At 44.5% G+C, this 26,581-nt stretch overlaps 1 protein-coding gene across 1 annotated transcript in view; it reads right to left on the reverse strand.

Annotated features, from left to right (window-relative positions):
- Nucleotides 1–26,581, reverse strand: part of LOC122652744 (pentatricopeptide repeat-containing protein At4g18975, chloroplastic) — a 46,779-nt gene that overhangs the window by 12,401 nt on the left and 7,797 nt on the right. The window contains exons 3-5 of the mRNA XM_043846570.1: nucleotides 14,196–14,261; nucleotides 12,963–13,082; nucleotides 12,596–12,739 (exon numbers count right to left, since the gene is read on the reverse strand). Of these exons, the coding sequence (XP_043702505.1) occupies nucleotides 12,596–12,739; nucleotides 12,963–13,082; nucleotides 14,196–14,261 (330 nt within the window). The remainder of the gene's footprint in view (nucleotides 1–12,595; nucleotides 12,740–12,962; nucleotides 13,083–14,195; nucleotides 14,262–26,581) is intronic.

The raw sequence follows: 26,581 nt of genomic DNA on the forward strand, positions 1-26,581 counted from the left end.
GGTGTTGGTGAGCTGTATTTTTTGAGTCTCTCATGTTGCTGTATGATGCCATTATACCTTGAAGCATGTGGTGGAGTTGAATTTGATTGAGTTATTTGCCTACTTTGCTTGCTAGACTGTGTTTACCAGTGTTTGAAAGTTTTTTTTTTAGGTTGACCAGCAACTCCCTATTTTACTTTGGTTGTTTATCCATATCTCTTGTAAATGTGTTTCTTCAGGCTGCCTGGGATGTGTTTCTTCAGCCTATCTGGGATCAGTGAATCGACAGAGGTAGTTTGGAGAAGTCCTACCTGAAAAGAATAGTTGTTTGGGTAGAGTGTGTACTCCCCATTTGGTTTGGGTATCATCCCCACTTTTTACGTGTATTCCTACATTATGTTAGTTGTTGGAAGAAGAGGGCAAGTTCATAGTTATCAAGGCGTTGCCAAGGCATCGCCATGGCGGTGTAACCTTGATTTTTTACCCTCTAAAACGCCATGGCCGCCTTCCCGCCTTGATAACTATGGCCAAGTTCCATCCCAAGGGAATGACAGAGATAGATTCAGATGTGATCACTGTACGAAATCTGGGCACACCAAAGAGAGATGTTGGGTGCCCCGTGGCTGTCCACCTAGCATGCATGGCAGTAGGAGCGGGGGAGCTAGAGCACACACAATGACGATTAAGGTTGAACCTATGGGATCTCCATCTAGACTACAGACAGACTCCAATTCCCTCACTCAGGATGATATTGCAGCATTTCGCAAGGTTATGTCCTATCTAGGCAGCTCTTCCTCTACACCAACAGTGCCAATCTTCAGCTTCCGCCTTGCAGACCTCTACATCTGCTCCTTCCACTACCTCTTCTTGGGTCATTGACACTGAAGCTACTGACCGTATGACTAGTATGTCTCAGTGTTACGATTCGTACTATGTCTGTTCTGGTAAGAATAAGGTTAGGGTTGTTCATGGTTTCCTTTCTTCTATTTCTAGTAAGGGCAATGTCCATGTTCTTCTATTTCCCTTGACTCTGTCCTTCATATTCCTCAGTTTAACACTAACCTTTTATCTGTGAGCCATCTAACCAAATACTTAAATTGTTGATTCACATTTTTTTCCATCCCATTATATTTTTCAAGATTTGGTGACAAAGAGAATTATTGGCAGTGGACGTGAGGAAAAGGGGCTCTATCCATGGTTTAAAGTATCAATCGATACGATACGTATCGGTATTGGTTGATATCGATACGTATCGGTATCGGTTGATACTGATACGATATGTCTCCCTTTTTTAATTTTTTTTTTTAAATGAACTGTCTCGAATTGTATCGAAATGTATCGACCGATACAATAAGATACGACCAATACGTATCGATACCATCGATACATCCAGTAAAGGGTTCTGTGGGTGATTTAATACGTATCGATACACATATCAATACGTATCGATCGATACATCTCGATACATAGCGATACATTACCGATACGTACCAATACATACCGACACGTACCGATACATACCAACACGTACCAATACCATTGATACATTCCATAAAAAAGCCATTTTCACTCATAGACTCGATAAAACTCCTAATCTAACGAAAAAATGAAGGAAAACTCTCAACCAATAGTCTAAAATCTTGCATTTAATCTTGGTTTTTCATACTTTTAAACTAAAAAAACGAATCAAAGAATGCTACAACATCATCCAATACTCTTCATGGCTATAGACGATTACAACATGTAAGAAACCTCATCTTTTATAACAATTTCAATTTAATGCACTTGTTTGGCTATACATTATTCACCATTTTAGGTTTTATGTTTGGCACTTATTATATATTGCTTATTTATATTGTTTTTTGTTCCAAAAGTGTATTTCCATGTGTATTTTGATCATTTTTATGCATATCTGTATTGTTCGATACGTATCTCTTCGATATGCATCTCCGAAACGATACGATACGATACGATACGTCTCTTAAAATCACCCGACCGATACGATATCCGATACCGACTTGATCTAGGAACATCCGTTTTGCTTGTTGCTCAGTATTATGCGTGTGGGCATAGTACTGTTGACTCCACGATATTGTGGCAGCAAACGTTTGGGTCACCCCTCTTTTAGTGTTATGAAAAAACAATTACCACACTTGTTTTCTTCTATTCCTTCCTCCCATATCTTTCAGTGTGAACCCTGTTTGTTTGCTAAACATTTTTCGTTCTCCTTATCCTTACCGTGGCAATAGATCCACAGCTCCTTTTCATATTGTGCACACTAATGCTTGGGGTCCTTCTCTCACAACCTCTTTGTTTGGATATCGTTATTTCATATTCTTTGTTGATGACTGTTCCCGCACTACATGGACCTTTTTTATGAAACATAAAAGTGAGGTCTATGATACTTTCAAAAATTTCTATCCAATGATTTGTACTTAATTTAATACTAAAATTAAGATTGTTCATTCTGATTAAGGAGGGGAGTACATGTATGGGGGACTCCAAAACTTTTTTACCAATAATGGCATTATCCACCAACTCGCTTGTCTTGACACACCCCAACAAAATGGAGTAGCTAAGAGGAAAATCGTCATTTATTGGAAGTCACTAGGAGTTTACTATTTGGCATGCATGTTCTTAAGACTTTGTTGGCAGATGCTCCTTCTTACTTTTACCTTTTTGATCAACCACATGCCTGCTAAACTTCTTGGCTCCAAATCCCCTTTGGAAACATTGTCTCCTCGGTCATCTGCTTTCTCTCTTCCTCCCAAGGTATTTGGGTATGTCTGCTACATCCCTATCAATAAATCTACTAGGACTAAGCTTGACCCCAAGTCACTCAAATGTCTTTTCCTTGGATATTCCTCCTTTACCAAGGGGTATAAGTGCTACCATCCCTCTTCCCGAAGGCAACTGCTCTCCATTGATGTAACCTTCTTTGAATCTATACCTTTCTTCACTACTTCTCAACATTCTCTTCAAGGGAGAATAATGGGAGTGAAGAGGTTGGTTTTTTTTTTTTTTTTTTGGGTGAAATGGTGAATAATAAATTCAATACCAAAAGAAAGAAGAACAGCAGCCCTTAAATAGGAGGGAAAAAGAAGAAAAACAAAACAGGGAGCAAAAGCCAAAAGACTCAAACAGAAGAGCCCACAGCTAGGAGGGAAATAGAGGGAAGGACCCAGGAGACAACAATGAGCCTGTTCCTTGGGGTGTCCTTACAAGAGGAGGGAGCAACCGAACTGAGTTTGGTTTTAATTTCAAAGGAGATGGAGTTCCAAATCTGATTTAGAGTTCGGGATTTGGTAGTCCATTTCCGTAAATTTCGCTCCATCCAAATATGATTGATCGCAGCACAAAAAGCCATCTTTCCGACCACATTACAAAGAGAAGAACCTCCAAAAGTCATATCAACCCAAAGCTACTCTCTATCAAAAGGAAGAATCCGGCGATTTCTTGGCCAGCATTTAGCACGAATACCTTTCCAGATGGAACGAGAGAAGGGGCAGTCAAAAAAAAGATGTTGGAATCCTCGACCCCATTCCAACATAGACCACAAGAAGGGGGGACAATGATGTGACGATGCCGAAGGAAGGACTGCATTGGAAGGCAGTTAGAGAAGACTCACCAAACTGTGAAGTAGTGCCGGGGAATATGATGTTTGAACCAAACAAGCTTCCTCCAGGGAACAAGAGGTTGACGCGTCCGAATGAGATCCCAAGCAGCTTTGGAGCTGAAAGAACCCGAAGTATTTGGCAGCCACGTGACACGGTCACCCCTAACCAAGGGTCTTGTTTGAATAGTGGGCAAAAGGTTCCAGATAGTGGTAAGCTCAGGGTTAGAGGAAGGTGGGGGGGCCCAGCCATTAGCATCAATGATATCAGCCACCAAAGCATTTCTAGGTAACCAAGAGCCATAGATAGTTCTTGAGGTGACTTGATGAAGGAAAATTCCCATGGGGTGCCAATGATCCAGCCACAAGGAAGTGGAGTTTCCATCACCAATGAGAGAGTGAATAGATCCGAGGACAAGGGGGCGAGAAGCCAGAATATTGCGCCAAACCCAAGAAGCATCCGAGGAGATGGAGACTGTCCAAATGGAATCCGATCAGAGCAGCCCCGAATAAATCCAATCCACCCAAATACTTTTCTTTCTAGAAGCAATCTTCCAAATCAACTTGATGATGCCAGCTGAATTCACCTCCTTGATCCTTCTAATACCCAAACCACCTTCCGCAAGTGGAAGACAAACAGAGGCCCAACTAGTTGGACGGAGAAATCTTGAGGAATCAGAGCCTTTCCAGAGGAAAGAAGACATAAGAGATTCCAGGGATTTGATGATGGAGTGAGGCAGCCCATATATTCCAGACCAGTAGATATAGGAAGCTTGTAACACAGACTTGATAAGAACCAGGCGACCCGCATAAGAGAGAAGCTTGCCTTTCCACGGTTGAAGACGTTTCCTGATAAGATCCAACAAGGGAGTGCAATGATGGGCCGATAATCTGGCTGGAATTAATGGGAGGCCTAAATATTTAACTGGAAGCTGGCTAAGAGGAAAACCACAAATAGCCTTCAAAGAGGCTTTGTCCAACTCAGAGACCCCGGCCAAGAAGAGAAGGGACTTAGAAGGGTTGATCTGGAGGCCCGAAAGGTCTTGGAAGTGCTGCAAGCAGTGCATAATGGACTCAAAGGAGCTAATAGAAGCCTTGGAGAAAATCATGAGGTCATTCGCAAACGCTAGGTGAGACAGCTTGAGGGCTTTCCATTTAGGAATGGGGGTGATGAGCTGCTGGTCGGTACATAATTGGATCTCCCGGGATAGAATTTCTATAGCCAGGGTGAAGATATAAGGGGAGAGAGGGCACCCTTGACGAACACCCACTGTAGAAGCAAAATAACCAGCCGGGCTGCCATTAACAAGCACTGAAAATCTCGGAGTAGAAATACAGCAATAGATCCAGTGGATAAAAGCCGGAGGAAAACCCATCTTGGTCAGCACCTTATCAATGAAGTCCCATCTCAGAGAATCAAAAGCCTTATGGATGTCAATCTTCATAAGAGCAGCTAGGGAATGGTTCTTTCTTTTAAAGCCTCTAACAATCTCATGGCACAGAAGGATGTTATCTGAGATGTTCCTACCGGGGATGAAGGCAGACTGATTTTCACTAACAAGGAGATCCACCACAGTTTTGAGCCTGAAAGCCAAGATTTTGGCAATGAACTTGTAAATCAGATTGCATAGGGCAATGGGCCTAAAATCCGACATAGCTGAAGCTCCCTCCTTCTTTGGAATGAGACAAAGAAAAGTATGGTTCACCCCTTTGATTTGGCTTGGATTGAAGAAAAAACTTCTAATAGCTTTAATGAGATCATCCTTAATGATATTCCAAGAGGCTAAGAAGAATCCCATACTGAACCCATCCGGCCTAGGAGCCCTGTTCAGCTTGAGAGAGTGAATAGCAGTAGTGACTTCCTCCTCCAAAGGAATGGCACCAAGGGACTGAATAAGATCAGTAGGAACAAATTTATTGAGCAAGTTATTGGGAATAGGATCAGCATCACCCCGGGGGCCATTAAAAAGATCCTTAAAGTAGGTCACAGCCATGTCTTTGATGTCTTTCACAGTAGTAACAGGAGAACCATCAGGGGCAGCCAACTGTAATATGGAATTGAAGTTGGTTCTAGATTTCAAAGATCTGTGGAAGTAGGCTGAGTTAGAGTCCCCTAGCTCCAGCCATTTAATCCTAGCCTTCTGCCTTAAGAAACTTTCCACTTGAGAGAGAAGCACAGATAGGTCGAGAGAGGCAACCTTTTCATCGGCAGCAAGTTGACAATTCAGGATATCCGATTGCAGTTTAGCTGAATGGTAGAGAGCTTAACCTTGCAATCCTGGACCTGCTGGGATATATTACCAAAAGTATTGGTGTTCCAATCTTTGAGAGCAGCTTTCACATTCCTGAGCTTCCTAGCAAAAGCAATAAGGGGGGAAGAAAATGCTTGGACAGGCTTGTCCCAGGCATCCTTGACTGTTACAAGAAAAGTGGGGTGAGAGGACCACATGTCAAAGTATTTGAAAGGTTTAGGACCAAAGGAGTTGTAAGGCTGTATAGATAGGGAAATAGGACTATGGTCAGAAATTCCGGGGGTGTCAAAGGTAGCAAAGGAAGAGGGAAAGAAAGCAAGCCAATTATAATTGACAATAACTCGATCAAGCTTACAATCAATACGGTTGCTCCCAGCCCTTTTATTGCTCCAAGAGAATGTAGGACCAGTCCAACGAAGATCATCCATGCCCAAGTCATCAATGCAGTCATTGAAAGCAGCCATAGAATCGAGATCCAAAGAATCACCTCCCTGTTTTTCATTCCCGAATCTGATCACATTGAAATCTCCACCAATACCCCAAGGGGAAGGCCCAATAAGGCTAGCAATACTGCAGAGATCATCCCATAAAGATAACCTCTGTAAAGAGAAATTAGAAGCATATACAGCAGTGAAAAAGAAAGTGAAATGGTTGAGGCAGTCCGAGAAACTTAAATGGAGATACTGGGCTGAAGAGGAGATCAAGGAAACCTTAATTTTAGAAGAATCCCATAAAATCCAGATACGGTCATCAGGGTGATGCTTATAATTGGATAAGAAAGACCAACCTGGAGCAATCGAGCACAAAATTTTGGCAGCATTGGGCTCTTTAACATGGGTTTCCAGCAAGCAACAGAAGGTGGAATGGTGAAGCCGGATACGGGCTCTAACAGCAGCTTGTTTGCTCAGGGAATTGAGACCCCGAGTGTTCCACACTACTCCGTGATTCATTTGGGCAAGGAAGGAGGTTGCAACTGACTCCCCAGAATCCGGGACATAACACTTCAAGATGAGGAGCTCCGGTGACGCCGGTTGTAACCAGCAGTAGGGGAGAAACAGGGGATATTGGATAGGGGAAGAGGATCGGGTAAAGGGGATGAAGGAGCCTTATTGGATACCTCAGTTTCCCCATCCAAAAGACCCGACCCAGGTGGTTCAGAAGGACTTAATGGGTCAAAAGCAGAGACCACAGGTGTTGACGACTTCTTGAATTTTTTTTTCTTATGGGTTTTTGTTTTTTTTTTTGTGGAGGGCTTTTTAGGGATTTGGGTCACAGGGGATAGAGATGGGGAAGAAAGCAAAGTAGCTGAAGGCCCCACAGAAGGGACAGCCAGGGGAGAAATATCGGGAGAAGCAATGTGAGAGGGAGTCACAAGGTCTTTCGCAAAAGAGGAAATAGTGAGATCACTCGCAGAAGCTGTCACCAGGTCTTTCGCAGAAGAAGAAACAGCGAGATCAGTCGCCGAAGCAGTCACAGGTTCCAACGGGAGAGCATGGAACAGAGAAGGAGGAGTCAACAACAACGCCTGAGAGACAGAGGCTTGGTCACCAGTGGTGTCAGGCAGATCTTCAGCCAGCGGCAATGCCATGCGCGATCAGATACGAGGAGCAGCAGAGTCTAGGGACTTCTCGATGCAAGTACCAAGATCAGACTCCAAAAGTCCACCGTCAAATAAAGCAGCAAATGGATTTTGCCCAATGGATAAAGCAGGGTTACCCAAGATACTGTCTTGGGGAACAGCCGGAGCACGGCTAAGAGGCCGGCGGCGAACTCTGGACCTAGCTCTGCCTCTGGATTGGGAAACAAACCTTGGTGGAGCTTCAGAGGGCGAAATGTGATTCTCGGGTAGAGGAACAGGCGCCGAAGGAGAGCAGAGAGCAGAATCATGCCCAAACTTCTTGCAAATCAGGCATTGAGGAGGCTTCCACTCGTAATGGACTTCCTGTTCAAAAGAAAAATCTTCCCCTTCATTTACAGTGATGAAAGAAGGCAAAGGTTTATCGGCCGGCACTTCCATGCAGATACGAGCAAAAGCCAGTCGTAACTTCCGCATTGTGCGCACATCAGAGAACAATGGCTTCCCCAACACAGAGCCCACAGTGCTAAGACCATCGACGCACCAGTAGTGGAGAGGAAGTGCCGGAAGAGAGACCCAGAGAGGGATGGTCGAGCGACCCTGCAGAGCTGCAGATGACGGTGCCACTGTCGGAGAAAAATGGGTTTCTTCCCAACTTGCCAAGGGTCACCTTCGAGCACTCGATTCTTATCGAGATCATCCGAGAACTTGAAGATGAAGAAGCCATTATCAAGGAGGTGAGTGTCGAGAGTGCCACTGATTCTCCATTGTTTAGTAAGGGACGCTTTGACAATGTGAAAAGGAGGTTTGAAGCCCAGAAAGTAGCCAACTAGACAGGATTCCCAGAGCTGTGTTTAGACATCGAGAGTACCAGAGGAGCAGACGGCTACCTTAGTAGTCCCAACAACAAATGGAGCAACAAAATGAAAGGGGAGACCAGCGGACGAGAGGGAGGGGTGGTGGGAGGAATTGAAGAGAGTGTTCCATTTGGGTTGGCCGGAAGAGAGAGGGGAGAGAGGGATGGCAGAGCCGGTAGGAGAACCAAGTGGTATATTCAATCTAATTCATTTGCGTCAACAAAAAATTGAATTCCTGACCAAACAAATGCATGATGAGGAAGCTTACCATGATGCTTTCTTTTGTAGGCAGAGGTTAACTACTATGAGGTTAACCTTTGCCTACTTCTCCATTTCTGTTTGATATTAGGAAACACAAAAAAGGGATATCACCGTGAAGAGGTTGTTGATATCCCTTTCCTCCCACCTTTGCCTACTTCTCCATTTTTGTTTGATATTAGGAAACACAAAAAAGGGGTGGTTGTTGATATTGATGATAATTCAGGTGGTGGTTCTGGTAATGAGAAGGAGCTAATTATGTAAAAGAGAAAGAATAACAAGACCTGCCAAGAGTCCTCTTTGGATCCACATCCTGAGATACATCCTCCTCAGTCTGGTGACATCCCTTCTCTTCCTTCTAATTTAGACCTTCCTATTGCTGTTAGAAAAGGAGAGAGAGCTTGCACTAATCCTATAGCCCAATTTGTTTCCTATGATGCTCTTTCCCCTACAGGTGTTTCCTTCACTGTTGCCCTCTCTTCTGTTTCCATTCCCAAGAATGTTACTGAGGCTATGTCTGACAAAAAATGGAAGCAAGCCATGTCTGAGGAAATGATGACTCTTGAGAAAAATAGTACTTGGAATTTAGTAGATCTCCCCAGGGGAAGAGTTCCAGTTGGATGCAAGTGGGTCTACACAATCAAGTATCGGTCGGATGGTACGATTGAGAGGTACAACGCAAGGTTGGTGGCCAAAGGGTACAATCAAGTGTATGGGATTGACTATCAGGAGACATTTGCTCATGTGGCTAAGCACAATTCTATAAGGGTTCTCTTATCATTGGTAGCCAATAGAAATTGGCCACTATATCAGTTAGATGTGAAGAATGCCTTCCTCCATAGTGACTTAGGAAGAGGAAGTGTACATGCAAACTCCTCCCACCTTCAAGCGTCCTTCAGCTAAAGGGAAAGTGTGTTCTCTCAAGAAGGCATTATATGGTCTCCAACAATCCCCTAAGGTATGGTTTGAGTGGTTCAAGTAGGCTATTCTAAAGAATGGGTATTACCAGAGTCAAGCTGATCACACACTATTTACTAGGCACAGTAATGTCACCATTATAGCCCTAATTGTCTATATTGATGACATTATTGTGACTAGAGATGATGGAGCTGAGACAGCTAAGTTGAAGACCTATCTAGCCCAACAGTTTGAAATCAAGGATCTGGAACTCCTGAAGTATTTATTGGGAATTGAAGTATCAAGGTCCAAGAAGGGAATCAACTTAAGTCAAAGGAAGTTTGTTCTCAATTTGTTGAAAGAAACAGGGATGTTGGGCTGTAAACCAGCAAGTTCTCCTATTGAGTAGAACCACAAGCTAGGAGAAGACTGTGGTCCCTCTCTTGTTGATGCAAGGAAATACCAGAGGCTAGTGGGGAAGCTCATCTATTTGTCTATGACTCGCCCGGATTTTTCTTATGCAGTGGGAGTGGGACGCCAATTTATGCATGCTCCTAAGAGTGGGCACTTGGATGTTGTATACCGCATTCTCAGATACTTGAAGTCCTCTCCAAATAAAGGACTATTATTGTATGTCAGGCACAATCACTTGAGAGTAGAAGGTTTCACAGATGCCGATTGGGCTGGATCCATTTCAAATAGAAGGTCTACATCTGGTTATTGCACATTTGTAGGTGGTAATTGGTCACATGGAGAAGCAAAAAATAGCCTATTGTAGCTAGATCAAGTGCAGAGGGAATTTAGGGCTATGGCTCATGGAGTTTGTAAACTCATATGGTTGAGACGATTGGTCCAGGAATTGGGGTTCAATACTAAAGGACCTATGTGGCTCTATTGTGATAACAAGGTAGCTATAAGCATTGCTCACAATCCAGTGCAACATGACAGAACAAAGCACATCAAAGGGAACCGACACTTCATTAAGGAGAATATAGAATTTGGCTGCATTTGCACTCCTTTCGTGAAGAATGGTGATCAATCGGCGGACATCTTCACCAAAGGCCTCACTTCTCACCAGTCCGGTACCCTATTATGCAAGCTAGGAATGCATGACATTTATTCTCTAACTTGAGGGGGGGAGTGTTAGAGTTTATGTAATAAGGGCACTTTAAGAACTAGTTCATTGTCTAATTGTTTTATATTGTAATTTCTCTTTTTTACCTTTTACCTCCCTAGGTAGTTGTATGTAATTCCTTTCATCTTATTAGTGAAGTATTATAGGTGTGGTAGAGATATTTCTCTAACACACAATATTGCACCATCATCCCTCTTTCTTCTTCTTCTTCTTCTTCACCTCCAAGCTTCTACTTTCATCTTTCTCCTTGTTCTATTACATTCTTTAACTTTCAACTAAAGCTGGATCGTAGGGGCAGATATCCTTCAATGGATGAAGTTCACAGCAGCAGCAGCAGCACTAGGAGTTGTTTGTGGATCAAATCAAGTCTTCAAGAGTGTATCAGCAGCAGCTAATTGGACTCTCACAGTATCATTCACAATAAAGGATCAAGTAGGGGTGAAGACGAAGATAGAAGAAGAAGATAAAGAGGGATAGGGGTTTCGGCTCTCTCAGTTAGGCTCTCACCAGCCCTTCATCCTCTCACCAGGACAAGAATTCTTGCACAAAAGCAATAGTCTCAATCATCATTAAATCATGGGGGTGGCTTCTAAAAGCCTTACATATAAATAGGGAGTAATATCTTGCCCCTCAAGTTACAAGAAATTAAAAACTTAATTGACTATGTTCTAAAATTAAAAACTGAGATAGAAATTAGGATTCATAAAATTAGAAACTAAATAAAGTCTTCTAGAAGTCTTCAAAGTCTTCCAACCGAATCTTGCTACTTGTGGACCCCACTTCTTAAATTACTTAAGTGACGGCTCTCTTTGCTTGTGGTCCCCACCTTTTTAAACAGCTCCATTGTCCCAGCATGTAGACTTTAAAAGACTTAAACCAGAGACAATTATGCCCCCACGATATTGGGTTTGAGAGACCCAACAAACTCCCAACCCAAGTGGGCTGGTTGGCCCTATGGCCCAATGGGTTAGTCCACCACTTGGCTAAGTGAACCAGCCCTCTTCTTATGCTTACTTCTAGCATAATGCTTGCCAAACATCAGCTTGTCTACATCAGCTCCCCCCCCCCCCCTCTCTTAGAATCATTCGACTCCAACGAATGGAGGAAGGGCATGTAGCGTTCATACAACTTTGGGTCAAGGCATTTGAAGTCATTGGCACTTATCCATGTGCTGTCCTTGACTGGTCGACCTTTCCACTTGACTAGGAAAGAGTAATATCCATTACCACCCCTCATCATGGTGAACTTTTCATCAAGCACTTCTTCGATCACATCTTCAGTTGGAGTGGCAAATTAGGGAAGCCAAAGAGCATGTGTTGTGTCTCCTTCGTCTGAATGGCGTCTAAGATAGATGGTAAGGTCAGCCACATTAAACACATTACTTATTTCATGTCCGGCAGAAGCTCCAACATATACGCATTAGTTCCAATGCATTTCAGCACCCTAAAAGTGCCTATCTTTTAGGGTTCTAGCAAAATCAAGGAAAATCTGATATTCCACATCAAACGAACATGATCAGACCATAAAAAATATTCACAATGATGTTTGCGACTTACCAAAGGAGGGGAATAACCAGCACCATCAAACAAAACCAGTAGAGAGTCAAACCTCTATGCGTATGGAGAGAAAACCCTATATGCACACAAAACAGCAAACCCTAGCCGAGATAGGGGTGTCTTCAGATAAAAAGTATTCCCCCTCCAATAACTTCAGTAATAATAATGATGAAACCCTAGTCTTGCATATTCAAAAAATTAGGGTTCTAACAAACAGAAAACAGCATAGGTAGCTGTACACCAAAAGGTAGGGGAAAACCCAAACCACACTTAAAACAGGAACCAAGGACTCCCAGGTACTGAAATCAATGCTCTGGTACCATGTCACACACCCCAGAACCGACTTAAGAACTTAAGAATATAATAAATAAAGATAATGACAATACTACCCTTAACTTAAAGAACCAACACACACACAACCCCATTAGTTCATAATACATCACTTAACATAAAAAAGAAAAATACTTCATACCTGAACAACTCTATGCCACTGTTGCTCCTTCTCAAGAGCAAATAATGCCTGCTTCAAGGATGCTATAGGAAAATTCTGCTCCCATGCAACCCAAGCATCAAGTGCACCATAAACAGCTTCTTTAGATTCCTTGAGGTCAGAAAGCTGTAATATTTTTGGAATTTCATAAAGGAAGACAATTAAGAAGACATACAGAAAAATTAACTCTGGAAAAGACTAACTCTGAAAACAGAAACTGCACAAAGATATAGGCTAAAAACCTTCAGCAACCTCAAAATAAAAGAAAATCATATAATATACAAGAATATTGAGATTCACAATACAATGACGAAAATATTATGGATTCCAAATACAATTTACACTTAACTGTATTAACAAGAAAGTTTATTTTGTCCTTCCTTGAGACATTCTCCCCAATTTGATGCTTGCGTACACCTCCAGTATCACTCCCTGACTGCTGGCATGTATCTTTATTGTCATACTGAACCTGGAATATAATTATGAATTACAATTTACTTCCTAACTAGGAAACTCCATGAGTAATTTTTATATATATCTGAAACAAATTCTACAAACATTTCATCTGACAAACAAATAAATAGGTCATTTCATTTTGATAGTTGATACTACTGCAGAAGAGTTCATTTTCAGTTCTTATGCTTCCTATTGACTCAAAAAGAACATATTAATGAGGCAGCTAGTAGAATGATCATGAGGAGGATGCTACCTTCCACTATTTACCTGAGTTATGGAAGGAAAGGAACAGTCATATTTCAATAAGAGCTTACCAAAAGATAGTGCTATTCAAATCTGGTTTCCCCACTGCATTTGTGGGGTTCAGTTATTATATATTTTGAGGGCATGTCTTTCTTGATTTTTTGTTCATTTTATAAAAAATCACTCTGATTATTGGCCTTGTTTGGTGCTTTATTCCTTTAGAATAAAAGAACAAAGTTCCAAGTTCCCCCCAGAAGGGTGATTTCAAACCTTGGCTAAAATGGAAATGTGCTTCCCTAACCATGAAAAGCCTTCAAATCATTGTAATTTAGATTTCTTCATCAGGTTTTTAATTCTTGGGATTCTTCTCCAAGATTTGTTCATGATGACATCCTCTGGGACTTGGAAGAAAGGCCGCGACATAGATTTGTGTATTGATTGTCTGGGAAACTGCTCTTTGTTGTGTTGTCCTTGGGCTCCTGCTGATGGCTTTGCCATAGGTGGGTCCTAGTGTCAACTTTGGGTAGTCTATCGTTCTGCTGATGGCCCTGCCGAAGGTGGAATATATAGTTAATCTTGTATTTCCCCATCTAAGTATGCCTAGACATTGACCATCAGTACATCCTTTTATCTTATTATTAATTATAAATTATTAATTCAATTATGCTGACTCCTTCAGCATAAAAAAAATAGTTTTAATTATCAACAAAAGATTAATGCATGATACCAACACACATCTTTGTAACCAAAAGTTTAAGAGACATCATTAAATATATAGCATTATGGATGTGCAATAGAGCAAAAACAATGTCGCCACAACTTTGGATGACCTCAGATGTTTTTGTGCTCTATGACCACAAACAGTATGCATTAAAGCCCATACCATCGTACTATAACTGGAATTTGCTAACCAAGCTCTGATCATTCCAGGTTGAGCATTCAAACCGACCTGCATAAGGGGAAAGAGGGAGCGAAAGATTTAGGAAAACTCATGCAATAGAAAGAATCTTCAAGTTAAACCATAGTCTAAAAATCATTCATTCATTCAAGCTCAAATCTCACAAGAGCTGACTCAAGTCACTCAACGCAAATTTAGTCACAGATAAAAGTCAATAAAAGAAACTTGCTTTAGATGAAAGGCCAACTGAGACATAATCTGACAGAAAAACAATTAATCCAATTAAACTCAAGGTAACGTGTTTTCAGTCTTTCAAAAATTTTCCAAATGAACTTTTTAGTCTTGTTAAGATTTTAAACCTCAATTCTGAGGACAGAAGAATTTCTTTCAATTCTACAAAACCTATTATTCACATGCTCAACCATTGAAGCAACAGTCAACAGATTCACCCTTGGATGTCCCAAATTCATTGAGGATAGAAGAATTTCTTTCAAAGAGATTCAATTTAGTGGGTCAATGAACAATTTCGTGGTTTGGAAAGATCATGAGGCTCTGACATGATTCCCCCCCTCCCCCCACCTGCTCCCCCTCCTCCCCTGCCTCCGGCAATCCCCTCTCTGCCTCACTCCCACCCTTCTCCCTTGACTCCGGTGACCTCCTCAGCTGCCACTTCCAAAGCTCCCCCCCCCCCCTTCCTCCACTGCCACTGGATCCAAACCTTGGACATCCCTCTTCCCGCATACCTCTTCCTCCCCCTCCACTGCCGGCTCTACCCTCCATTTTGTCGCACCTTCTTCTGATAATTGTCTTCCCTTTGCCCACTGTCCTGACTCCCTCCTCTCCCCTGAAATCCCCAAATGGAGTTCCTGTCTGGTAGGTCACTTCCTTGGTCCCAGACCACCTTTCAACCTAGTCAAAGCCTCTTTCTCGAAACAATGGAAATCTGCAGGTTCTTTGGATACCTTTCTCCTTGACACTGGGGTCTTTGTATTTCGATTCTTCTCAGATGAGACTAAGGCACGTGTCCTCGATGGCGCTCCCTGGATGGTTGGCTCCAAACCTATTTTCCTCCTCCAATGGACCCCCCATCTCCTCCTCCACAAGGTCGACCTCAGCACTATTCCCTTGTGGATCACTCTCCCTGGCCTTCCTCTTCACTACTGGTCTCAAGACTGCCTCAGCCGTCTAGGCTCGGTCATCGGTTACCCGCTGCACACTGATGCTCGCACTCTCAAGATGGACCGCCTTTCCTATGCTAGGATATGCGTGGATGTCTCTGCCGACTCTGCCCCTCCCTCATCCATCACTGTGCTGGAAGACGATGGCTTCAGCTTTGTCCAACCTGTCAAGTTTTTACTGGTTGCCTCCTCGTTGCAGCCATCGCAAAATTTTTGGACACTTACAACTGAGTGTGCTACCGCTGTCCCTTTATCCCTTGCGGCGTTTGGGATCTCTCAGGAATCTTCTCCGAATAAAACTCCGACGTCCCCTTCGACTTTGCCTTTGTCGCAGACTCTAGTCACTACTGCTGTTCCCCCGGTTGATCAAGTTCCTGCTGCGGAATCTCTTCTTCGCACACTATTGGCCCCCCAGGGTCACCGAGACGTGGAAGATCTCGCCCTCCCGCAGCCACCGCCTCGGTCACCACCGCCTTCACTACAACCATCAACATCATCGTTGTCGTCGCCGTTCAGATCGTTCCGCCGCCAGGCCTCCGCCGCCTGCGGTGGAGCCCTCGTCATCTGCTCTCAAGATCTCTGCTGCCTCTGAAGCTCTGTACACTACCTCACCTTACCCCCAGTCGTCTGACCTTGGCCTCACCATTGGTCAAAGCTCTGGCCTGTCTAATCAACCTGTCGATGCTCGTACAATGCTGCCTGCTATCTTAGACCAGTCGTTGTTGTCGTCCCTGCAAATAAGCAAAGAAGGGTGCTTTAGGCTTGGAATCACCATCGATTCTCCAACTTCGCCTGATTTGGAACTGTGCAGGTTGTCTGCAACCTCCCCAATCGCTGCCCCTGTGAGAGCCCTGGAAAGCGTGAGAGCCCCTTGCCATTTGCGTGTTAATCTCTCGGACTCTGCGCTAATGTTCGATCCCCCTCCCCCTTTGTCGGTTTATACCCCCAATTCCCTGTTCTTTCACCTTTTCCCTCTTTACCCCCCCTTCTACCTACCCCCCTCCCCCCACGTGGCCTCCCACACGTGATCCAAACAGTTGAAACTCAAAGGTAGATCGAATCTGGTAAGAGAAGAGTTTACAGCAAGAAGAAGAAGAAGAAGGAGAGAAGAGATGAGAAGAAGAGAAGAGAATGGAAGAATCGATTGTGTGTGTTGAGAGTGATTCTCAACACACATATTAGCTTCATTCATTAAGTCTTCCAAATTACACAAGCCTCCCTAGGGAGGTAAGGAGAAATAAGACAATAAAGTAAAAATACAACTTAGTCATGTCTTATAACTAGACAATGACAGAACTACCCATATACATGATATTCTAGCAACTCTAACACTCCCCCTCAAGCTGGAGAATAAATGTCATACATTCCCAGCTTGCACAATAGAGTACTAAATAGACTAGAAGAGAGACCCTTGGTGAAGATATACGCTACTTGATCTTGTTTTCACAAAGGGAGTACAAATGCACCTGAATCCAACTTCTCTTTGATGAAGTGACGATCGACCTCAATATGCTTGGTTCGATCATGTTGAACCGGATTATGGGCAATGCTTATGGCAGCTTTGTTGTCACAATAAAGTCTCATTGGCCCTTCAGTTTCAAAGCTCAAATCGTGAAGAAGTCGTTTTAGCCATATAAGCTCACATACCCATGGGCTATGGCCCTAAACTCGCCTCAAGATTAGATCGAGCAACAATGGTTGTTTCTTGCTCCTCCAGGTAACTAGATTACCACCCAAGAAGGTACAATACCTGAAGTAGATCTCTGTCAAAGATCGAACCAGCCCAATCAGCATCTTGTAGCCTTCAATCGTAAATGGTCATGCTGGCAAATAAAAGGCCCTTTCCTGGACAGGATTTCAAGTATTTGATGATGCGATATCTCGCATCCGATGTCCACCCCGGAGCATGCATGAACTGACTCACCACTCCAACCGCATAAGAGATGTCCGGTCGAGTTAGGGAGAGATAGATTAGTTTCCCAACTAACCTCTGGTACTTGCTTGCATCTATAAGAGGAGAACCACATTCATCACCAAGTTTATGATTCGGATCAATGGGGGAAGTAGCTGGTTTGCACCCCATCATCCCTGTCTCTTTCAGAAGATCCAAGACAAATTTCCTTTGGCAAATGTTGATCCCTTTCCTTGATCTAGATACCTCAATACCCAAGAAGTATTTTAAGATTCCAAGGTCTTTGATCTCAAACTGTTAGCGAGATAAGACTTCAATCTATCTATCTCAAGCAACATCATTCCCAATCCACAATGTCATCAACATAGACAATGAGAGTAATGCGTCCATTACCTCTCCCGATAAACAAGGTGTGGTCAGCTTGACTCTGGGAATACCCATTCTTCGAATGGCTTGTCTAAATCTCTCAAACCAGGCCTTAGGAGACTGCTTTAGGCCATAAAGAGCTTTCTTCAACAAACACACTTTCCCTTCAGCTGAGGGACACTTAAAACCAGGTGGAGGCTGCATGTACACAACCGCTAAATCTCCATGAAGAAATGCATTCTACACATCTAATTGGTACATAGGCCAATTTTTATTGGCTGCTCTTGAAAGAAGAACCGATGGAGTTATGCTTGGCTACAGGGGCAAAAGTCTCCTGGTAGTCAATGCCATACACCTGACTATACCCTTTAGCAACCAGCCGAGCTTTGTACCTTTCCACTGTACCATCGGATCTATACTTAATTGTATAAACCCATCTACATCCAATCGAGTTCTCCTTGGGAAGATCAACAAGTGTCCAAGTATTGTTCTTCTCTAGAGCCACCATTTCCTCAGTCATTGCTTGCATCCATTTTGGATTGGATAAGGCCTCTGTGACATTTTTGGGAATAGAAGAAGACTCAAGAGCAGTGGAAAAAGCAACACTGTAGGAGAAATGGAGTTATAGGAAACAAATCTGGCTATGGGATTAGTAGGTTCTCTTCCCTTTCTAATAGCAATGGGAAGATCTAATTGACGGAGGAATTACCTGATCAAGAGGATGAGGCTCGAGGATGTGGATCCAAAGAGGGGTTTTGGCAGTGGTCGCTTGTACCATGGTTGCTTCCCTTTTTCCTTCAACAAGCATTCACTCTTGTGAATACACCATCTCCTTTAAATCTTATCCCCTTGTATTCCTTTTGTCTCGCTAGCATCACCATCACCAATACCATCAACATCAGCATCATCCACAACATCCACTTCTTTGTACTTTCCAATATCAAATAGAAATGGGGAAGTGGAGGTAGGTAAAGGAGATAGGAAGGGAATGACATCCGCATTCTGTTCACTGCTAATACTCTCCCCCTGAACAGAATGGCGAGGGGAAGAAGAAAAAAAAGGAATAGACTCAAAGAAGGTGACATCTTTGGAGAGAAATCGCCTTCGGGAAGAAGGATGGTAGCCCTTATACCCTTTAGTGGAATCAGAGTAGCCTAAGAAGATGCACTTGAGAGCTTTGGGATCAAGCTTGGTGCGGGCTGATTTGTTGACATGTACATAACAAACACAACCAAAGACGCGTGGAGACAAGGAAAAACGAGGATTGAGGAGAAAGAAGAGCGAGGGGATTTGGAGCGGAGTGGACTTGGCATCCGGTTAATAAGAAAGGCAGCGGTAAGAAGGGCATCGGACGGAAGGTCTTGGCACGTGCATACCAAAGAGAAGACCCCTAGTGATTTCCAGCAAATGGCGTTTTTGCGTTCACCACCCCATTTTCTTTGTGGGGTGTCAACACAAGCCGATTGATGGATGATGCCCTTATCGTAAAAGAATTGTTGGAGCCCCATACATGTACTCACCCCCTTATCGATCTAACAATTTTGATGTAGTACCAAATCGAGTTCGATAAAGTGATAAAACTCCTTAAAAGCATCACAAACATCACTCTTTTGTTTTAACAAAACAGTCCAAGTAGACCGAGAATAGTCATCCACAAATGAAACAAAATAACGAAAACCAGATAAGGAAGTAGTAGGAGAAGGCCCCCAAACATCAGTATGAACAAGGGAAAAAGGTGCAGTAGATCTATTACCACGATAAGGATAAGATGTGCGACAATGTTTAGCAAAAATACAAGATTCACACTTGAAAAACATAAGATGCAGGAAAGGAAGTAAACAAGTGGGGTAAGTGTCTCCTCATAACAACAAAAGAGGGATGACCTAAACGTTGATGCCAAAGCATAATGGACTCAAAGCACTCGGTCATGCCGACCACAAACATAAGCTGCGGCGATAGATGAGCGGTGCATCGTGGCTCAAGAAGATAGAGTCCTCCTTTCGGCCCCACGCAATAACCCTCTTTGTCTCCAAATCTGAAAGACACAATAAGAAGGAAAGAAAGTGACACAACAATGTAAGGATTTGATTAGGTGACTCACTGATAATAGGTTAGTAGCAAAGTCGGGAACATGAAGGACAGACTCGAGGAAATAGAAGGAGTAACCCGCACATTACCCTTACCAGAGACAGAGGAAAGGGAACCATCAAGAACCCTTACCTTGTCCGGCCGAACAAATGGAATAGGAATCATAGAACTGGGACATACCGGTCATGTGATCGAAGCTCCGCAGTCAATGATCCAAGTGGATGCGGTAGGGGTAGCAGATGAGACTGCAGAGCGAGGCGAAGTAGTCAACCCTCCGGAGCTAGAACCGATGGCGACCCTCCAAGGTGAGACATCAACCGACGTAGGGCTGCAATATCATCCTGTGAGAGGGAATCGGGAGCAGTGCGGTCCAGGTGGCTCGGACTCGATGTCGCAGAATGAGCCTTAGCTCCCCTCGCTTGCCTCCACGGGCATGAGATGAACTACCACGCATACCGGGGGCTGCCCATGAAGATCCCAAGACCGGTCCTTGGTATGTCCAAGCTTGCCACAATGGTCACATTTGTACCTCTCACGGCCTTTCCCCACTTTTCCGGTCTTTTTGGGAACCGAAACAAGAGCGACTCTCTATTGATGGTGCAATATCCATAGTGGTCCTCCGGGTTTCCTCACTTTGCAAATAACTGCACACATCATCCAGAGATGGAAATGGAGACCTCGCTAAGATTTGCTGGCGAAGGGGCTCATATTCAAAGTTAAGACCACCAAGCAAAATAAGGATCCTTTCCTTTTCTTGGCTCCTGTAGACTTTTTGCCTGATCCTCGGCATTGGACAACTGGAGATTGGTATAATGATCATACTCCTCCCACAAGCTAATAACATGAGTTGTAGTACTCGGATATACTCCTATCACCTTGTTTCATATTAATGATTTTTGGAGAATTTGATACACTTTCGTGGAATCTCCAACTCTATCAAAAATTCTGGATACACCATCCCAAATATCTTTAGCAGTCTCCTTACTCATAAATCTCCGACCTATCTCGGTTTCATGGAAAAGATCAGCCAAGTCATACGGTGGAGTGTTCGGTCTCCCACTTGAGATAGCCTCGCATCAGTAGTAGCGGAGCGTGATAGACCAAATGTACCCCAACTTCCCCTACTACGTAGAGACAACTTCACGGAACGGACCAATCCAAATAGTTGGTATTGTCCAACTTCACAACCGAGATCCGGGTGTTGCGGTTATCAAAGGAAGCCATGGTTGGGAAACCACCACTGGGCTGCCGGCTGTAATGGTCCATCGACCTCGGAATCTTGTCGCATAAGTGGACATAATAGGCAAATACTTCAACAATCAATATAAATTGTTTGCGCAAGTGGGGAGTATACTCAACCCAAAACAAGGAGACAGACTCAATACAAAATATGGTCCCAAATCAACCAAACCACAAGGTGAGGCCAAGCCTAAAAAACAAGAAGCATATGAAGAGCAAAACTTGTATAACTCAAACCAAATTCTCGCTAGTAGCCAAGAACCTTTAGTCCATAACACCCAATAAGTGTATCAAGATGTAATACTATCACATTCAGCCATCCAATACAGCAGACCTCGGAGAAGACAAAAAACAGAGCACCGATACCTGTAGCAAGAGAAAAAAAAGAGCAGTCCTCGACCCTCCACCTTCAAGAGCAGGCTCTTAGGGCTTCAAAAAGCACTCCCACGCGACACAAATGGGACAAGTTCCAAGGTCATCCAAGCTGCCAAAGGCAGAATCGAAACGAGACACTCCTAGGTCTGGCGGAAAAAGAGCCTGGTTTCAAGTCTTCAAAAACATCTAGCAGAAGGCAGCATTTCTTTTTCAACAAACAAGAGCTTGGGGTCTGAAACAACACCCCTAGGCGATGCAACTCCAATAGGTCTCATGCCAAGATGTGGAGAAGAGAAGGAGAACCAAGAAGAAGCTTCACAAGCGGGCGGTAACTTGCCGATCTTCCTCCATTGCTTCAAGTCACCTTCCAGCTCGAAACTCTCTCCAACTTAGGGAATACCACTCCCAAGACTGTAAGGAGTATAGGTTTCACATATACAGCCTCCAATGGAACCCCCTTTACATTTATAGGGTTCCAAAGAGAGGAGAAGATGAGGACTGAGCTCAGCCGACTCTCAAACCAGAGATGTTGGCTCTGATACCAAGTTGAAACTCAAAGGTAGATCGAATCTGGTAAGAGAAGAGTTTACAGCAAGAAGAAGAAGAAGGAGAGAAGAGATGAGAAGAAGAGAAGAGAATGGGAGAATCGATTGTGTGTGTTGAGAGTGATTCTCAACACACATATTAGCTTCATTCATTAAGTCTTCCAAATTACAAAAGCCTCCCTAGGGAGGTAAGGAGAAATAAGACAATAAAGTAAAAATACAACTTAGTCATGTCTTATACCTAGACAATGACAGAACTACCCATATACAAGATATTCTAACAACTCTAACAAACCCCTTTCATTCACACCCTTCTGGGCCCTCCCTAGTTCCTTCGTTACCCCTCCATGGCCCATCACCTCCCTCTCCCCCCCTCCCACTCCCTCCCCTCCCCTCCCCCTCTCTCTCTGAGCCCACTACCTCAGCCCATCTTCGTCCTAACACCCAACCCAAATCCTTTCTCACTTATAACCTCCCCATTATCCAACCCCTAGCCCATCTATACCAAAAATCTTATCCCAATCCCGTTCCACCAACCTACCCTCCCCCCTTCACCATCTCTACTACCCTTTCCTAATCCACTTCTGAACCTCTCATCCCTTCCCTTACCCCCCTGGTCCCCTCCTTGACCCCCTCCCCCCTCCCCTGGCCAGCTCTCCTTATCCACTAAATTTCATCCCTTCCTTCCCGGTGTGGCTTTGCCCCTCCCCTCTCATCGCCCCTTTGTTAGCAGCCCGGCTATCGCTTATGCCTGTCGGCGATACAAGAGCACCCCTCCTAGGACTTTGTTGCCCCCATCTCCTTAGTTCCCATGTTGGCTGGATTCATCTGGAATGTCCGTGGCCTAAATTCCTTGGCCAAGCATCATAAACTTAGATCTTTCTTTAAATCCTCTCAATCCTCCTTTTGTGCTCTCCTTGAGACTCGGGTTCTTCAGGAACATGCGACCCACATTGCTGCATCCATAGCCCCCTCCTGGTCCTTCCTTTCCAATTATAACCACTCCCCTTCAGGCCGGTTCTGGATCCTCTGGGATCCCTCAAAACTCCACATCTCTATATCTCACTCTTCCTCCCAATTCCTCCATCTCTGCTTCTCCTTCCACAACTCTCCCTCCCCCTTCTTTGTTTCCGTGGTTTATGCTTGTAACCAGGCCACCGACCAATTGTCCCTTTGGGCTGACCTCTCCCTCCTTAAATCTGGTATGGACTCCCTCCCTTGGGGAGTCGGTGGGACTTCAATGTTGTTCGTTCCCAACTCGAGAAATTAGGTGGCAGGCCCATTGATCTCTCGGCTGTCAACCCCTTCAATGACTGCATCGAGGATCTCGGCCTTGACAACCTCCATTGTCCGGGCTCCCCCCTCACTTGGCACAATTGTCGAGTGGGCCCGGAACATATTGCTTGCAAGCTTGATAGATTTCTCATCAACAAAGCGTGGCTCTCCTCCCTTCCCCATTCTCATGCCTCTTTTCTCCTCCAAGGCCTCTCTGATCACTGCCCTTGCCATATCCTCCTTCAACCATATTCCTCTTTTGGCCCCAAACCATTCAAATTCTTCAACATATGGACCTCCCACTCCCTATATCTCCCCACCATTAAGAAAGCTTGGTGCATCCCAGTCTCTTCCCCTTCTCTCCCTCTTGTTGCCCTGGCTAGAAAGCTTCGCAACACCAAATCTTCCCTTCGAAGTTGGAATCTTTCCACTTTTGGCAATCTCCCCTCCAGGCTATCTTCTTGCCGGTCGAACCTCTCCCTTATCCAATTCAAGCTCCAGTCTGACCCCCTCGACCCTGCATTCGCCACCGATGAGAAGAGACTCTCCGAAGAGTTATCCTCTCTCTCTCTCTCCAAGAGGAGAGCTTCTTGCGCCAGAAATCTCGCACCAAGTGGTTTGAGCTAGGAGATTCGAATTCTGCCTACTTCCATCGCTCCATCAAAGCCAGGCAGAATTCCAACTCCATCACCTTACTTCACGCTCTTGATGGGACCTCTCTCTCCTCTCCGACTGATATCAAATCGGCAACCTCCTCCTTCTTCTCCTCTCTCTTCAACCCCTCCCTCCCCCCCTCCCCTATCCCCTCTGATCTCATTGATAAGTTCATTCCTCCTCTCTTAGTTGATTCCCTTATTGCCATCCCCTCTGATGAGGAAATCTCCAAGGCTATCCTCTCCCATAAAGCCAACAAAGCCCCTGGCCCTGATGGCTTCAGTATGGGGTTCTTCCTTAGCTGCTGGGACTCTATCAAAGGCGAGGTCTTCAAAGCCATTCGCAACTTCTTTTTCAAGCCCAGTCAGCTTGCTCAGATCAATCAGACTTTCATCTGCCTCATCCCTAAAAAGGAAGGGGCTACTTCTTTGTCTGATTTTAGACCCATTTCCCTCTGTAATCTCATCTACAAGTCCATTGCCAAGATCCTTGCCAATCGGATCAAGGCGGTCATCCCCTCCCTCGTTAGTCTCAACCAATCGGCCTTCATCTCCGGCTGTAGCATTGCAGACAACATCATTCTCTGCTCTGAAATCATAAGAGGTTTTGACCGCAAATCGCACTCCCCGGCGGCCCTCTTAAAAATCGATCTCCACAAAGCTTTTGACTCCCTTCGCTGGGACTTCATTTATGATGTGCTTTCCTTAATGGGCTTTCCCCCTATCTTTGTTCACTGGACCCCCTCTTTCTCTGTCCTTGTCAATGGCTCCCCCGCCGGTTTCTTCCACTCCAAAGTTGGCATTCGCCAAGGCTGTCCCCTCTCCCCTTTTCTCTTCTCCCTAGCCCTGGAAGTCCTTTCTAGGAGCCTTCAATCAAAAACTGATCTCCACATTATCTCCCCTATTCCCAAATGCAAGCACATCAATCTCACCCATCTGGCCTTTGCTGATGACCTGATGATTTTCTCTAAGGCCTCCCACTCCTCTATCTCTGCCATTATGGACTTGCTCCATCTCTTTGAATCCCTCTCTGGTCTCCGCATCAATCTACTCAAATCCAAAATCTTTCTCTCTGGCATCTCGAACTCTGATAAAGAGACCCTCCGTCATCTGACTGGATTCTCCATCGGTTCTCTTCCTGTTAATTACCTTGACCTCCCCTTATTCCTGCTAGGCTTTCGAGCCACCACTGCACTCCCATGCTTGACAACATTCGTAAGCGTCTCCAGCTTTGGAAAGGAAAGCTTCTATCCTATGTTGAAAGACTTGAATGTATCCGCTCGGTCCTCCAAGCTTCCTACATCTACTGGACTGGTATCTTTTGTATCCCCAATACCACCATCAAGGCTATAGAACGTATCTTCTGTGCTTTCCTATGAAAAGGGACTGATACTTCTAAATTCCTTCACCCTGCCAGCTGGAAGTCTATCTGTCTCCCTAAATCTGAGGGAGGTCTCGGCATCCGCCGTATTCAGGACTCTAACACGGCGGGCATTCTCAAGCTTCTCTGGAAAATTTCATCCCGCCAGGAATCCATCTGGGTCTCCTGGGTCCATTCCCATCTCCTTAAATCTGACTCCATCTGGACTGTCTCTATTCCTGCTAATTCCTCTTGGATCTAGCGTACAATCCTCTCCCTTCGCCCCCTTGCCCTTCGTGGGATTTCCTCTTCCATTGCTGATGGCACCACCACTTCTCTCTGGCTTGACCCTTGGCACCCTTTGGAGGTCCCCTTTAATCTCCTCGGCCCCAGAGCGATTTACTCCTCTGGCCTCCCTAAGGCAGCCCCTCTCTCATCCCTCATCTCCTCTGGATCTTGGACCCCCCACCCCTCCTGCAACCCTGCCATCATCTCTCAAATCTGGGCAACCCTCCCCCCTCTACAGCCCCCCCTCCCCTTGTGCGGATAAGGTTATTTGGCTTCCCTCCCCAATGGTATCTTCACCTCCTCTTCAGCCTGGAACCTCAACAAAGACCCTAGCCCCTCTGTCCCTTGGCACAACCTTGTCTAGTTCAAAGGCCATATCCCTCGCCATAGCCTCACTATTTAGAGAGCCCTCAGACTTTGCCTACCTACCCAAGCCTTCCTCATTCACCGTAATATCCCTGCCCCCCCCTTCTTGTAACCTTTGCTAGATCGGCCGTGAATCTCTTCATCACCTTTTCTTCGCCTGCCCTTTCACCTCCTCCATCTGGAAAAAAACCCTGTCCTCGATCCAGCCTCGTAGCAGAAGGTCCTGGTTTTCGACCGTGAATGGCTCTGGCTGCTCAAGACTTTCCCTGAAAACTCCATTTGTAACACTATTGGGAAGCTTGTTTTTGGCGCTGCTATCCACCATATTTGGCTGGAAAGGAACTTCAGGAGATGGACTTCCAACTCTAGATCTTATAATGTGATTTGGAAAGCCATCTCATTCGATGTGTCCTCCAAGCTCAGTTGCATCCGTCAAAGACATTTTTTGGACACCCCTAGGAACAGGCATAATATGATTTCTTGGGGTCTTGATTTCACCTTTTGCGGCCTTCCACCTCTGCGTAGGTTCGGTTGGTCCCCCCCCCCCCCTTTCTTTTTTTCTTTTCTTTTCCTTCGTGTATATTGGCTCTCTTTTCCCTGTCCCCTCCTGGGGTTCGATAATATATTTATTTACCAAAAAAAAGATTTTAAACCTCGTGTATTAATAGTATCTGTTAAATATTGTACCGTGAAGGGGAGTCTATTTCCTTTGTTATGTCGGAATTG

This window comes from Telopea speciosissima, chromosome 2 (assembly GCF_018873765.1).
Source record: "Telopea speciosissima isolate NSW1024214 ecotype Mountain lineage chromosome 2, Tspe_v1, whole genome shotgun sequence".
NCBI lineage: Eukaryota > Viridiplantae > Streptophyta > Magnoliopsida > Proteales > Proteaceae > Telopea > Telopea speciosissima.